The sequence below is a fragment of the Gobio gobio genome (assembly GCF_949357685.1).
Source record: "Gobio gobio genome assembly, chromosome: 14".
Lineage (NCBI taxonomy): Eukaryota > Metazoa > Chordata > Actinopteri > Cypriniformes > Gobionidae > Gobio > Gobio gobio.
Window position 1 is genome coordinate 18,286,931 of NC_137107.1, and position 13,242 is coordinate 18,300,172.

At 37.5% G+C, this 13,242-nt stretch overlaps 1 protein-coding gene across 1 annotated transcript in view; it reads right to left on the reverse strand.

Annotated features, from left to right (window-relative positions):
- Positions 1 to 13,242, reverse strand: part of chm (CHM Rab escort protein) — a 92,366-nt gene that overhangs the window by 52,118 nt on the left and 27,006 nt on the right. Inside the window, exons 4-8 of the mRNA XM_079835373.1 lie at positions 12,521 to 12,651; positions 10,677 to 11,007; positions 10,251 to 10,367; positions 9,447 to 9,567; positions 7,523 to 7,745 (exon numbers count right to left, since the gene is read on the reverse strand). Of these exons, the coding sequence (XP_079691499.1) occupies positions 7,523 to 7,745; positions 9,447 to 9,567; positions 10,251 to 10,367; positions 10,677 to 11,007; positions 12,521 to 12,651 (923 nt within the window). The remainder of the gene's footprint in view (positions 1 to 7,522; positions 7,746 to 9,446; positions 9,568 to 10,250; positions 10,368 to 10,676; positions 11,008 to 12,520; positions 12,652 to 13,242) is intronic.

Below are 13,242 nucleotides of genomic sequence, written 5' to 3' on the forward strand. Positions count from 1 at the left end.
TACTCTGAAAGCACGAGCCTGTAGAACGCACAACAGCCCTGCATTTTGACTTAGAAAATGTTTTTCATTTAATTGAATTCATTTTAATAAATCACATTAGACCACATTGTGTTTCCTGTTTTTCCCATCCACAAATTTAAGTAAGGGATAATGTACATTCAGCCGGTTGTTATCGCAGAATAAAACTTAGTGTTAAGAGTCTTGCATCAGCCTGAAGGGGTTTATTCTGCGATAACAGTCGGCTGGATGTACATTATCCCGCTTATTACATGGCGACTTGCCACATAAGTAAACAATTAGACGTGAAATATTGATCGGAGTCAAAATATTTTATTAGCTCTTTAAACGCAAAGCTTCCGCGGAGAAAGCAGTTGCTAGCAAGCTACGAGTTCAATCCAGACGGACATTTAAGCAATACGATACACTCATACCACTTAATACATGGTATTTCACCACATAAATAATTATGGGGATAAGAGATATTGATTTGAGATGAAACCGTTTTAAAATCGTCCCTGTTTGTACTCATCGACAATAAAGGCCAATGTCATGTATACCTGTGGTTGTGTGGAGTATTTTACAAAGGTTTAGAGAAAATGAAAAAAAGTTAAGTTATGAGTTAATATTACTCATAAACAGGGCCTGAAATTAACTTTTTTGACCACCTGCCACAATGACTTTTTACCGGACACTTTTTTTTTCTCCTCGATATTAAGCCTGTCCATGTGCTTGTCCGGATTTTTTGTTGTGGATATAATTTATTCTGAAGAAATATTCTCAACAGTGTTCAGTCAGCTTTGACATATTTAAATCTGCATATCTTTGATATTTTTACCTTTTATAAAGGGCTTTTTTTTTCTCCATAATCTTATTAAATATAGGCTATGCTTCAGCTTTCAGTTTATATTCTTAAATTTGATCTATAAATATAAGAAGACACTGTAGGGCTGTTACCAATCAAATTAAATAAGTTACACTGAAAAATTACAACTGCATTAAAAAAATTTATGAGATTGTTTTAAATATTTTTGAATATACAAATAAGAAAAGTTGGAAAGAATGTTTAAACATGAAAGTAAACCACCAGTAGGTGGCAGCAGGTGACCGTTTTAATGAGTGAGTCATTGAGTCGATTCGTTCAAACAGCTGATTCATTCAAGAACGAGGCAGTCGTTTATGAACAGGTCATTGAATCTTTGATACAAACGACTCTTTCAAACACTGAATCATTCAGTAACACGGATTTCTCCTCGAGAGGCTGAGTGATCGTCAACAGTGCAACATTGTTACCGTCAGTTTATTATACATTAGGCTATATATTATTATCCACTGTCGATCGCCACTTACGCTAAATTAATGCAGAATCATTCTTGCATTTTGTTGATTCCCTAGTTTTTTGTTATTGATGTTTGAATCTGTCTAGTAAAATTATCTTTCACTTGCCCCTTCAAAAATCCACTTGTCCCACAAACATTGTTCTTTAACTTGCTGTCAAGTTATTAACGAAATCAATATAAGTAATTCATGCTAAATTTGACGTGTGGTCGGGTGTTAATTTCAGGCCCTTCTCATAAATAAAAACAGTTCATATTACTCATAAATATTGTTTTTTTAAATGTGTTTCCCCAATTATTTCTACTCAATTTTATTTGTTAATGTACTCATCTACTTTTTTTACTTACATGTACTCATTTCATACAGTGTATGTAATTGATTTCACTGTAAATGTAATACTTTTTTTAGTGTAAAATGTTTCACCAAAAAAAAAAGAAGAGTAAATCATAGTAAAAGTTTTTAGAGTGTGGGTCCATATCACTTCTTAAGCCATTCAAATAGCATTGTTTTTATTTACTATGTTTTCTAGACTACTTTTAAAGGGGTCATGAACTGGCTTTTTAATTTTTTTTATACTGTTGTCTGAGGTCAACTTATGACGTTAGCATAGTTTTTACATTCAAAAACATCGTAATGAATAAGTAATAGTTTATTTTCTACCCTGGTTTTGAGCCTCTCTCATGGAAAGCTCTGCTTTTATGGGTGTGCCGCACTGAAGACTTGGAAGTAAACACCCACTGCTATGATTGGATAAGATTTGCATATTATAATGAGCTTCAGCTCCCCCGTCAGTACATGTGGGAATTGTTTTGAAAGCGTGTGGGAAAACGGCAACCGGAATGATTCGTCCCACAGAGCTCGCAAAATGTCTTTATCAAACACAATAATTTATCTTTCATTCACCCGCGATTGATTGGAATGTTATTTTTTATTACTTGGCCCGCCCAATTGGTGGATATAACCGCGAACCATGCATTACTAACACACACACATAATCAAAACTTCCGTGATAGTATTTTTCCTTCAAATATCAAGTCAAGAGAATGAACAAAGCACATCAAGAAAGGAATGTTATTTCACTATTTAAGATAGCCCGGTGATAAATTTTGGTAGCCCGTCTGAAAAACACATAGCCCCAGGACGTTGGGCTTTGCAAGCCCTGGCCCATAGTCTGATCACGAATCGCAATGAACCAACAACACCTCAAATAAAGGATTCTCCAGCCTGTGACAGCGTGCTAAGTTATGTTCAGTTAGACACGTACACATAATCAGTAGATATGAAATTATCTGTAACAATGCAATACTATCACATATAAAAAAAAAAACGTTTTCATTCGTTTTTGTGCTTCATTCATTCATGTAATCTCATTCTGTCTGCAAACCCAGTATCTTGTTTACAAACGAATCCGTGGTGAAATGAAGGAACAAACGCAATGTCTTCCCCACGTGAGCTGGATATTCATTAAAAATAAAGTTCATCCATGCATTCATAATATTGGAATCCAAATGAAGCTTATGCAGCATGTTTATTGCTTGGAAGTTCGATCTGTTTAGCTCTACGTAGGCCTATGTTACTTATCTATAACTTGTCAGATACGCGTCGGTGGGTGGGGCTACAGAATCAGGCGTTCTTCTTCTTCTGCTGAGGCGGTGTTTCACCACACTCTGACGTCACATCTAGACACATTCTGCGATCTCTCGTTTGCTGGGCCTGGTGTCAATAAAAGCTTTTCTTTGACTAACAAGGAAGTTTTCAGCTCCGAAACTGACCTGTTATATATATATATCAAAAACTCAAGGGAAAGTTGATTTCTCAATTCATGACCCCTTTAAAGTGTTTTTTGTAATTTTGGATCTTGAAGACCTGGATTATCATTCACTTTCTTTTTATGGAAAAGAGCAGCCAGGAAGCTCTTCAAAATATCTTATTTTGCGTTCGACGCAATAAAGAAACTCATACAGGTTTGTAATGACACGAAGGTGGTTACTTTGTGATTTGTAGCCAAACTATTCCGTTATTTACCAAGCAAATATTGTCTTTCCTTTTCTTATAAGATGCATTTTACAACTTCCATTTTGTAAATCACCATTGACGATTGAAAAGAAATAGTGCTCGATTTTAAAATGAACTCATGGTTAAAAAAAAAGTCAGCGGCGACAACTGTTTCTTGCGTTCCCTCCACAGATGATGGACAGCTTGCAGGTGGGTTCATGCCTCAGTGCACTAGCATGCTTATCTGAATGTCAGCAAGGGTGATTAGTGGAAAACTATGGAAATCAAAAATGCTAATTAATCTGCCTTACAGACGAGGAGGCACATTAAAATTCGCAGATAACTCAGACGAGACACGTCAAGCTTAAATTGTGAGGTGGCGGGTTAAGTTGCCTTTACGCGGAATTAGGATAAAATCGTATTCCCAGAACACGATTACATAACAGCAAAAACTGTTCAAATCCAATCCGAAACTTCAGGCGACAATGAAATGATGATTTAATTGACTAAAAATGAAATATTGATATCTATCTGATGTGTTTACATTGGAGAGACATTTGGCAATTAATTGCTCTGTCTCTCAATAATCCATATCAATGGATCTATTTTGGCACATTAGCTTTATAGCCTTATTGACGTAATGTGTACACAGACAGACTTATTTCTCAGAGCAGAGCTCGAACCAGAGATTGGAGTCATATGTGCATTTTAGATAAACATTCGACTGTTCTGCTTGTCTTTGGGGAGATGTTCTCTGTAACCTGGCCTGACGCCAGCTCATGGTTTCTGTGATGATGATTCCTCTCAGCGGCACGGGCTGAAGACTGCTCGTCTCTAAGTGCCACCGTTTCACAGCACTGCTCCCAACAGACTCAAAGTGCTAAAAGCAAACAGTCAGGGTCCTGCAGAGCTCTGACCCTCCTTCTAACTGCCAACTTCCTTCCTTCCACCTCAGAGCTGAGTGTGTGAGCTAAAACTGAGTTGTAAAGACTCTAGAGTTGAATATTAAAGTTGGCATGAAATGGAAGTCAGGGCTCCAGACTGCAACCTTTTTTCCTGCTGGTGCAACTACATTTTGTTAGAGGTCGCACAGGTGACCACCACGTTGTCCAAATGATAAGAGCTGCCATTTCTGTTACATATGAGAAACGGCAAATGGAATGGACCTGCGCTGCTCATTTGAACTGCGCAGACAGCGCAACGCGAGCTCATCCACGCGCCAATCTCGATCATGCGACATCGCTACTACACAGTGCTGGGAGATCCAGTGAGAAAGCGTTTGAATTTGCCGCAAGATCTAGTGGAAGCATTCAGAGCAGATTTCTCAGATTAAACAGCACTGTGCTGTTTTGTTGCATGAACAAAGGGGTTTCAGTTCACAAATCATAAACATTCACCATGGATTTAATGTAGTAACACCCCATGGTATTGTGGAAGAAATAGTCAAGTTTTTTTTTTTTTTACATTATTCATCTCAGGGTTCGTACAACCTTTTGAGAGTGAAATTCAAGCACTTTTCAAGTGCTTCACACTTTTCCCAGCACTTAAAAGCTCGAAATATTATTCAATTTTAATGTGATTATTTGTAAACCTAAAAGTTTAAAGATGTAGACCACTTTGTGGCAAACAAGCACTTTTATAAATAAAAAAAATACATGAAATTACCATTATAACCAGTAGGAGGCAGCATAGGAGCACTTATTTGACTTATTAGCCATTTCCACTCCCTAACATATGGGGGAAAAAAGTAGGAATCCACAAAGTCTCATGAAAAAACAAAAACTTCACATTGTGACTGAATTAAACAGAAAACAAGTAAAGTTCCTTTTATAATCACTGATGCTGCCGGTTAGTTCAGTGTGATACTATAAAAGAACAATGGTACATTTAATAAGAGTAGAATTTGTTCAATAAAATACCTTACTGAACTGTTGATTAATAAAAAGGCCATCCCCGCTTTGCTTTTACAACATTTCGAATTTCTCAGTTCTCGCCATCTCTAAAAAGCCACACCAATGTTGATTCTTGTTTTATTACGAGCTCGGTCACATTCTCTTTTTGCCAACAGACTCTCCTCTGTCTACCGTTTTTTTAAATCAGGTGATTCCCCAGTGTTTCGAGACTTAGCTGCTCCATGTCAACATTTCTTACTCGCTGTGTAGTCGGAGCAACTTTTCTCTATTTACGGATATGACGAGACACACACAGGCGAGTGACATATGTACGTACATTTCCACGAAAACCATCCCGTTAGGTCAAAAATATAAACACTTATAATAGGCTTACCATAGTGAATCAGAGTAAGACAAAAATATAATTAATGACGCAATTTTGAAAAGTTATTTCAACAAAAATATTTTTATGCATTTAGTTTTAGTTAACTATAATAACCCTAATGCCTGGCTCACACTACAGGAGTTTTAAGCCGATTTATTGCCGATTTTCCCCTCCCGAGATTCTGAGAAAAAATCTTGTCCACGACCTCGATCGGTTCCGATGTTCGGCGCAGATTATCTGGTAATGTGAGACGTTCACAGATAAAATCTTGCCCCTCCCGATCTGCTCTCACACAAATCGGGCTCGCCCCGATCATATCAAACATGTTTGATATTTATCGGGATGAGCAAGATTGTAATAACGTCAGTACTGTCACAATAGCCAATAGGAAACAAGTCTACGACTATGTATGTGCGCGCGCGCTGTGTGTGTCTATGTGCGCGCGCGCGCTGTGTGTGAGAGAGAGAAAGCTGCAAACCATTGTTTCTTATAAGTAGACACATTTCATAATACATAGCCTACTATACTAGCACCAATTGTATTTTCATATTACAGCACAAATCTACACTGTAAAAGGTGTCGCTTTTGAACTAGGCAGGCAATATTATAACGGTAAACATTCTAGCACACTATAGCCCTATTCGCACGGGATTAGTAGGCTATTATCTGGGGACATCTGGTGATTTGTATTAATTGCAGAGAATGTCTGTGATCTGAATCCCGTCCGAATCGGCCATGTCTGTAATATGTAAAGTAAATATTCCCCCGCAAATGACCTACCATATTTCGCCAAACACCGAGGCCCTGTGATAATATTAGTCCCGTGCGAATCGGCATCTCTGTGATTTGGCCGGGTTTAGGCGGATCGTATATCATTTTTGCAAGGTTTTTGTTTCCTGTGTGCATTTTTATCTTTATCTTTAACGAAGAATGGCACTAGGCTGCATAAAATGCGCACCGTTATGAATTCCCGTGCGGCCGCGCGGATTATACTTTCACTTTAGAATGAGCATCAATTTGGGAGAAAATTGCTTGAATGGTGTGTTTAATATTCTTAATGAAAAACACAAAAACAGAAAATGACAATGACAAACTCGCTTAAATGGGCGCTTTTACATTTAGGTTTGAAACTGAATCTTCCACCGTATATATTATATTGCTCAGTTCAGTTTTTAATTGTAGCGTCTGTTCTCTAACTTAACTAAATTATTATTTTTATTACTATAAAACAATCAAAATGATATTGATACGACTGTTTATAATTTCATACAGCTATATCTATAACGAAAAAAACATTAAGTCTTGACATCATATCCGGGAGATAAGTCAGTAAATTCGAGTAAAATCACAGGCTTTGCTTATCCCGTGCGAATGCGCCACGCAAAATTCAGATGTGGGGAGTAATTTCTAAATCACACGAGGTCCCCAGATAATACTAATCCCGTGCGAATACTAGGGTTTATGATAGTAATATAAGGTAAATTTGACCTCCATTTCTCGCTGAAGAACTGACAGTCCATGTTGATCCCGTCTCCCCAACCATTTTCTCATCCACACTCGTTTATTCTTACGCTTTTGTTTTTTTTTTCACAACAAGCGATCATTATTGATAGAGCAAGTTTTCGGTTTACAGTATCCATTTTCCCCGATTCCGATCTGCTGCGTAGATCACGTGACGCGCTTCCTCTGGCACGATAATCTTAATAACATTTTGTAGTGTGTGATGCTTCACGAATTTCAAATCTTGTAGTGTGAGCATGTTTAAGATTTGAGGGAAGAAAATCTGCAAAGATTCTCCTGAAGTGTGTGCTGCAACCAGATTTTACAATCGGATAGGATTTTAAAACTCCTGTAGTGTGAGCCAGGCATAAGTCTTTTTCTGCTCTATTCTGTAACAGCATCCTGTAGTGTTTACCTGCAAAAGCATTGTGGGATTTCTCCCAGGCCGTAGAGGGGGAACAAGAAGGGAGTGTTGCCATAGCGACCCAAGCATCGCAGGAAGTGCTGAGTGGCCTTTAGTCCTTCCTCTGTGTGGGTCTGCTGCGTCACCATAGCGATGGAGTGCAGGACGAAGTGTTGCAGATTCTCAGTGAGCTTCTTGTTCTTCAGGAACTCGCTAAATGGCTTCTCGGAGTAGTCTAAAATAAGGATCATTTTAAATCTGTTACAGTGTATAAGGACAATATGACCTCCCACCAAGCCTGCCAGGAATTAAAGATAGACTTGACTGAATTAATGATTTTCAAAGAGGTTATTATAGCATGTTGCCTAACACTCTAATAAAAGGAGCACTTTACCTTGTGTCAGTGAGACTTAAATTAACTATAGCTACAGCTTTAAAGACAACATGAAACAGCATTCGATTTGGTAGGGGGAGATAAAGACTGAAAAAATAGATTTTGTCAACTGGGCTAAATTTGTGTACTGTTTCTATTGTGGCTGTGAAAAAGCATGATAGGAATTTGGCGTATTTATATTTAGTAATTTTTATATCGTTTTTAAAATGTTTTTCATGGCTTTGCCATGGCAGGCCATCCAAAACAAAAAAGCACATGAATCGAAAAAAGTGATTATCACAACTTACCACAAATTATTGCTAGTATAATACAAAAAATGCAGTTCAATATATATTTTAAATTATTATGCATTTTCTTTTTTAATTATTTGAATTTATTTTATTGTAATTCACGCTTCGTTTACATGCATTTTTAAATAAGATTTTTAAAAAGTCTACTTTTCTAAAAATGTATAATAAAAATTTACGTAATCACGAAATTGTATATTTGTTAATTTATGTGGCATTGTGATAATTGAAATAATGTAGGGAGGGGGGGGGGGGGGGGGGGGCTTAATTATTTAATGCACTGACATTTGATTGTAAGTGCATGTTAAGCCAGGCATACACAGCGCGATTTTTGCTGTCGTACGAGCTCGCAGACGATTTGTTTCTCTCGGGAGAAATCGCGTGGACATTGTGGATGCTCGTATGGTCACGGCTTGGAGCGTGTGCAAGGAATTACGAGACGAGCATGTTACGAGCACCTCCCGGCCAATTTGAAACATGTTTAAAAAATTTGGGGAGTCGGCCCGATTTTCATCCGTGTATGGCTGTCCCATATTGCCAAATCATGCACAACCACGTCACATAGGCTAGATCGATGAGTATTATTAGGCTATAGCTCAGTGGCTGCAACCATACAGCGTGCATACACTCACACACTCACGCACGCATGCATTAGCGCCCTCTCTCTCTCTCTCTCCCTCTCTTTGGTTGTTTCTGTTGAATGGAATGGCTGCTGTTCTCTGCTTTTCAACAAATCATTTGCACACAAATAATTTTTCTTTCATTTTTCTATCAGAAGCTGTAGCAGCAACATTGAAAACTCCAGTCTCTGTGTTTAGAAACCTTGTGTGATTGCCGCCGGCTCGCCGTTAAATACAGTCGTGCCGTGAACCAGCTGCTTTGATGCGATTATCGAGTTAACGGACTCGTAGCGTGAGCAATATCTCACGACCTCCCGAGTGTCCGAATTCGCAGTGTACGCCCGCCTTTAGGCTATGATATTATTGATTACTAATATTTCCCACGCCCACACAGACTTGTGTCTGAATTTTCAGAGGCAGAGAATCTGAAAATGAATCTGAAAAACTAAAAATAAATGATGAATTGTGAAAGAGTAAAATTAAGAAAAATCATTAGGAAAGTAAAAAAAGGTGCATTTTGAATTCTCACAGAGACTTCTAATATGACCTGAAATCTATAGTACTTGTCTGTGATAGATCTTTGTTGTTCCATGTGAATCACAGAGCTGAAGGGAAACAAACACTAGGGGTCATACCCTGGTACTCCTCTGGGTGTTGCTCAAAGTCCAGACAGAAGGTAAGAAACTTCATCAGCATGCGTTTCTCCACCACAGTCAGCTGCTTACTGGCAAACACATCAGCCCGTGAACACGGGACCTTCAGACGAGGAAGAGACAGGACAGAGCAGGTTAAAGTAGTGACGTGTGTATGTATTCATGCAAGTTTGCATGTACAAGTAAACATATTACACACATTACATACAGAGGGGGACGTAACAATTGTGGGAAAAACAGCTTACCTTTAGCCCTAAATTACTCACACAGATGGATTTTGCATTACAATGCTGCATTTAGTGAAATGAGAAACACCTTTTGCGTCAATACTCTTATCAGGTACATTAGTAAATGGAAATGGATGAATCAAGCAGCAAATCAATTTAATCATTTTATCTTACAGCAATTGCGCCAATAATTTGAAGCAGGATGTCTTATATTAGACCTCAAATACAATTCACATGAGAAAAACATGAAGGAGACAGACAGACAGACAGACAGACAGACAGACAGACAGACAGACAGACAGACAGACAGACAGACAGACAGACAGACAGACAGACAGACAGACAGACAGACAGACAGACAGACAGACAGACAGACAGACAGACAGACAGACAGACAGACAGACAGACAGACAGACAGACAGACAGACAGATAGATAGATAGATAGATAGATAGATAGATAGATAGATAGATAGATAGATAGATAGATAGATAGATAGATAGATAGATAGATAGATAGATAGATAGATAGATAGATAGATAGATAGATCTGCTTCATACCTGCTCCACGTTTCCATTTCTACAGGTGAGGATGCGGCTGATGTTCTTGAACTCTGCGTAGCGGCTCACATTAGATTTGATGAGCAGATCCACCAATGCACCGCGAGAATACATCAACTTTGAAGAGGGTCAAAAAGAACACTATAAATTTCATTTCACTGCCTTCTAAGTTCATTTAAAGCTAGATGTCAGACTCCAGTCACTACTTCATGGTGTTTTATTAGGTCACTTTAATAGTTCGAAGCATCTATTCACACATGTAGGAGTAAACGTGAAGACAATGACAGAGCAGTTACCTATTTCAACATTCTTGAATATCAGATTTAATTTCAGTTGATGTCATGGTAAATAAAGCAGGTCTTGATTTCCTATTATTTGCTCTTTGTTATATAGTATTCTGATTATCATTTTGAAAGCATTACAAACCTTGGAGACAAGGTCGATGTTGAATCTGCGTCCTTCTTTTAACAGCTTTTGATATGTTATCTTCTTATCCACCTCTACAGGTGGATCTGCTGGGCAGCTGATTGGCTGCGGCTCTTTCTCTTCCTGTGATTGGCTGGTTTCTGAAATCTCAGATGTATGCTGCTCCTCAACCTCCTCGTTCTGTGTCTCAGCATTGGATTCTGTGGCGTCCTCGTCACCTGTAACCGTGTCTTGAGCCTCTGTAGAGCTGGTCTCTTCAGATTCGGTCTCAGCATTCACTGGCTGACAGCTTGTTAACGGGGTCTTTGTTTCTTCCACCTCTTCTTCCTCACTATAGAGGACAGGGAAATGAGTTACACCATCAGAAAAAAATTATAAAATAATTATAACAAGATTTTTAAAATTGAATGATTTTACATTAAGGTAAAAATGCATTTTCTTCTTGATCTAGGTCCAGGCAGTAATTTTAAAACATTTCTCTGACCTTGTACACTATGTGGAGTGTACACTGTGTTTATACACTATGTACTTACTATGTGTTTTGATCCGGAGGTTGACCCCCAGAAAAGCATTTTTATTTTTCAGTCACCAAAAACATAATTCACAATTGTTAGTGAGTAACCTTGTTTCAATTTGATGAGGAATTGCATAGATGTACAGCAACATAGTGGAACTTTTTTATAGTTATTTATTATTAATAGTATTTATACATTATTATTATTGCTATTCAATATAAATAATAATTATCTACCATTTTAGTACTTTTTACAGAAAAAAAAGGATTTCATTTGAAACTATTTTCAATCAGAAATTGCTAGTAAATTTCACAAATAATTACAAATTAAAGGTGAAATATTCATTAGAAAGACTGAAATAGCATTTTCTTGTAAAACATACTCCAATAATCTTTTTTTAGAACTTTGAAAAATATTTTTAACATTTTCATTTAATATTTTTATTTTTATTTTTTTAACAGAATACTTTAATTACTTTTACTTTAATTAGAATTAACCTAGAATAGATTCAAATAGTTCCTGTCATGCTCCATGTTTATTATTATTCATCTGATTATCAGGCATAACATTATGACAGGTGAAGTGAATAGCACTGATTATCTCTTCATCACGGCCCCTGTTAGTGTGTGGGATATATTAGGCAGCAAGTAAACATTTTGTCCTCAAAGTTGATGTGTTAGAAGCAGGAAAATGGGCAAGCGTAAGGATTTGAGCGAGTTTGACAAGGGCCAAATTGTGATGGCTAGACGACTGGGTCAGAGCATCTCCAAAACTGCAGACCAACACAATATTAGGAAGGTGGTCATAATGTAATGCCTGATGGACTGGCCCCCTCAAAGTCTGGACCTTAACCCCGTCAAGCACATTTGGGGCGAAATGGAAAATAAACTGGACAAATCTATTGTACATTCAAAGGATAGGCTTCAGAAGGCATGGGATAACATTAGTGTTGAAGCTCTCAGAGGAAATATATTGACACTATGCCAGAGAGATGTGCTGCTGTAATTGCTGCAAAGGGTGGACATAGAAAATATTAAAGTTAAAAGTGGATAAAAACAGTACGACTATCTTCATCTGATATTTGATAGTCAGAGCAACCATCTGCATGTTTCATGAACATTATGAAATGAAATCATGTTTTGGAGGCAAAAAAGGTCAATATATTCTGATCTGTCAGGTGTTTTAAATTTTAAAAATTTTGGCCACCACTGAAATTTTTGTAAATAAGCGAAATTCAAAGAAAATGCGCATTTAAGAGACAATCTGCCATCATATATTTGACCAATTTTGGACTGTGTGAGCTGTAAGTGAAGCACAATTATTGCTAACCTGGCATAGCAGAAAACTTCTAAGTTGGAAATGGAGGAGTCCACAGAGCTGAGAGGCACCACATCCTCTCCCTCATCAATCAAGCTTCTCCATACTTGCTCCGACTCTGCGATCGGTGCCTCCTGCTGATTCTGAGAACACACATTATAAACTAAAATCAACCGCTGGCTAAAAACCACAAGGTGACCTACAGCTTAGAAGTTATTCAATTGGTACAATTCTCGGTTACACTTTATTTTCAGGTGTCTGTTTTACCGTGTAATTATACATTTAATACACTCAAAAAAAAAAAGGTTCTATATGCACCAAAAATGGTTCTTGGCTCGTAATCATAGGGGAACCTTTTTTAGTGCTATATAGCACCAATTTTGGTGCTTCAGTGGTTCTTCACCGGTTCTTTGACTAAGGTGCTATATAGCACCTCTGAAGAACCGCTGAAGAACCACTAAAGCACCAAAATTCCATAGGTTCCCCTATGATTACGAGCCAAGAACCATTTATGGTGCCATATAGAACCTTTTTATTTTTAGAGTGTAGGGCCCTACGAAATCCGTTAAATGTTTTCCCAAATTCCAGTATTTTTTTTTTCCAAAATCTGTTTTTTCGTAAAAAAAAAAAAACAAACCGTTGGACTCCATTTTAATGGTTAATTATATTTTAGTAAAAAAAAGTATGTCTAATTAATTTAAATCATGAAACTTATACAATTTATAAAACAATTT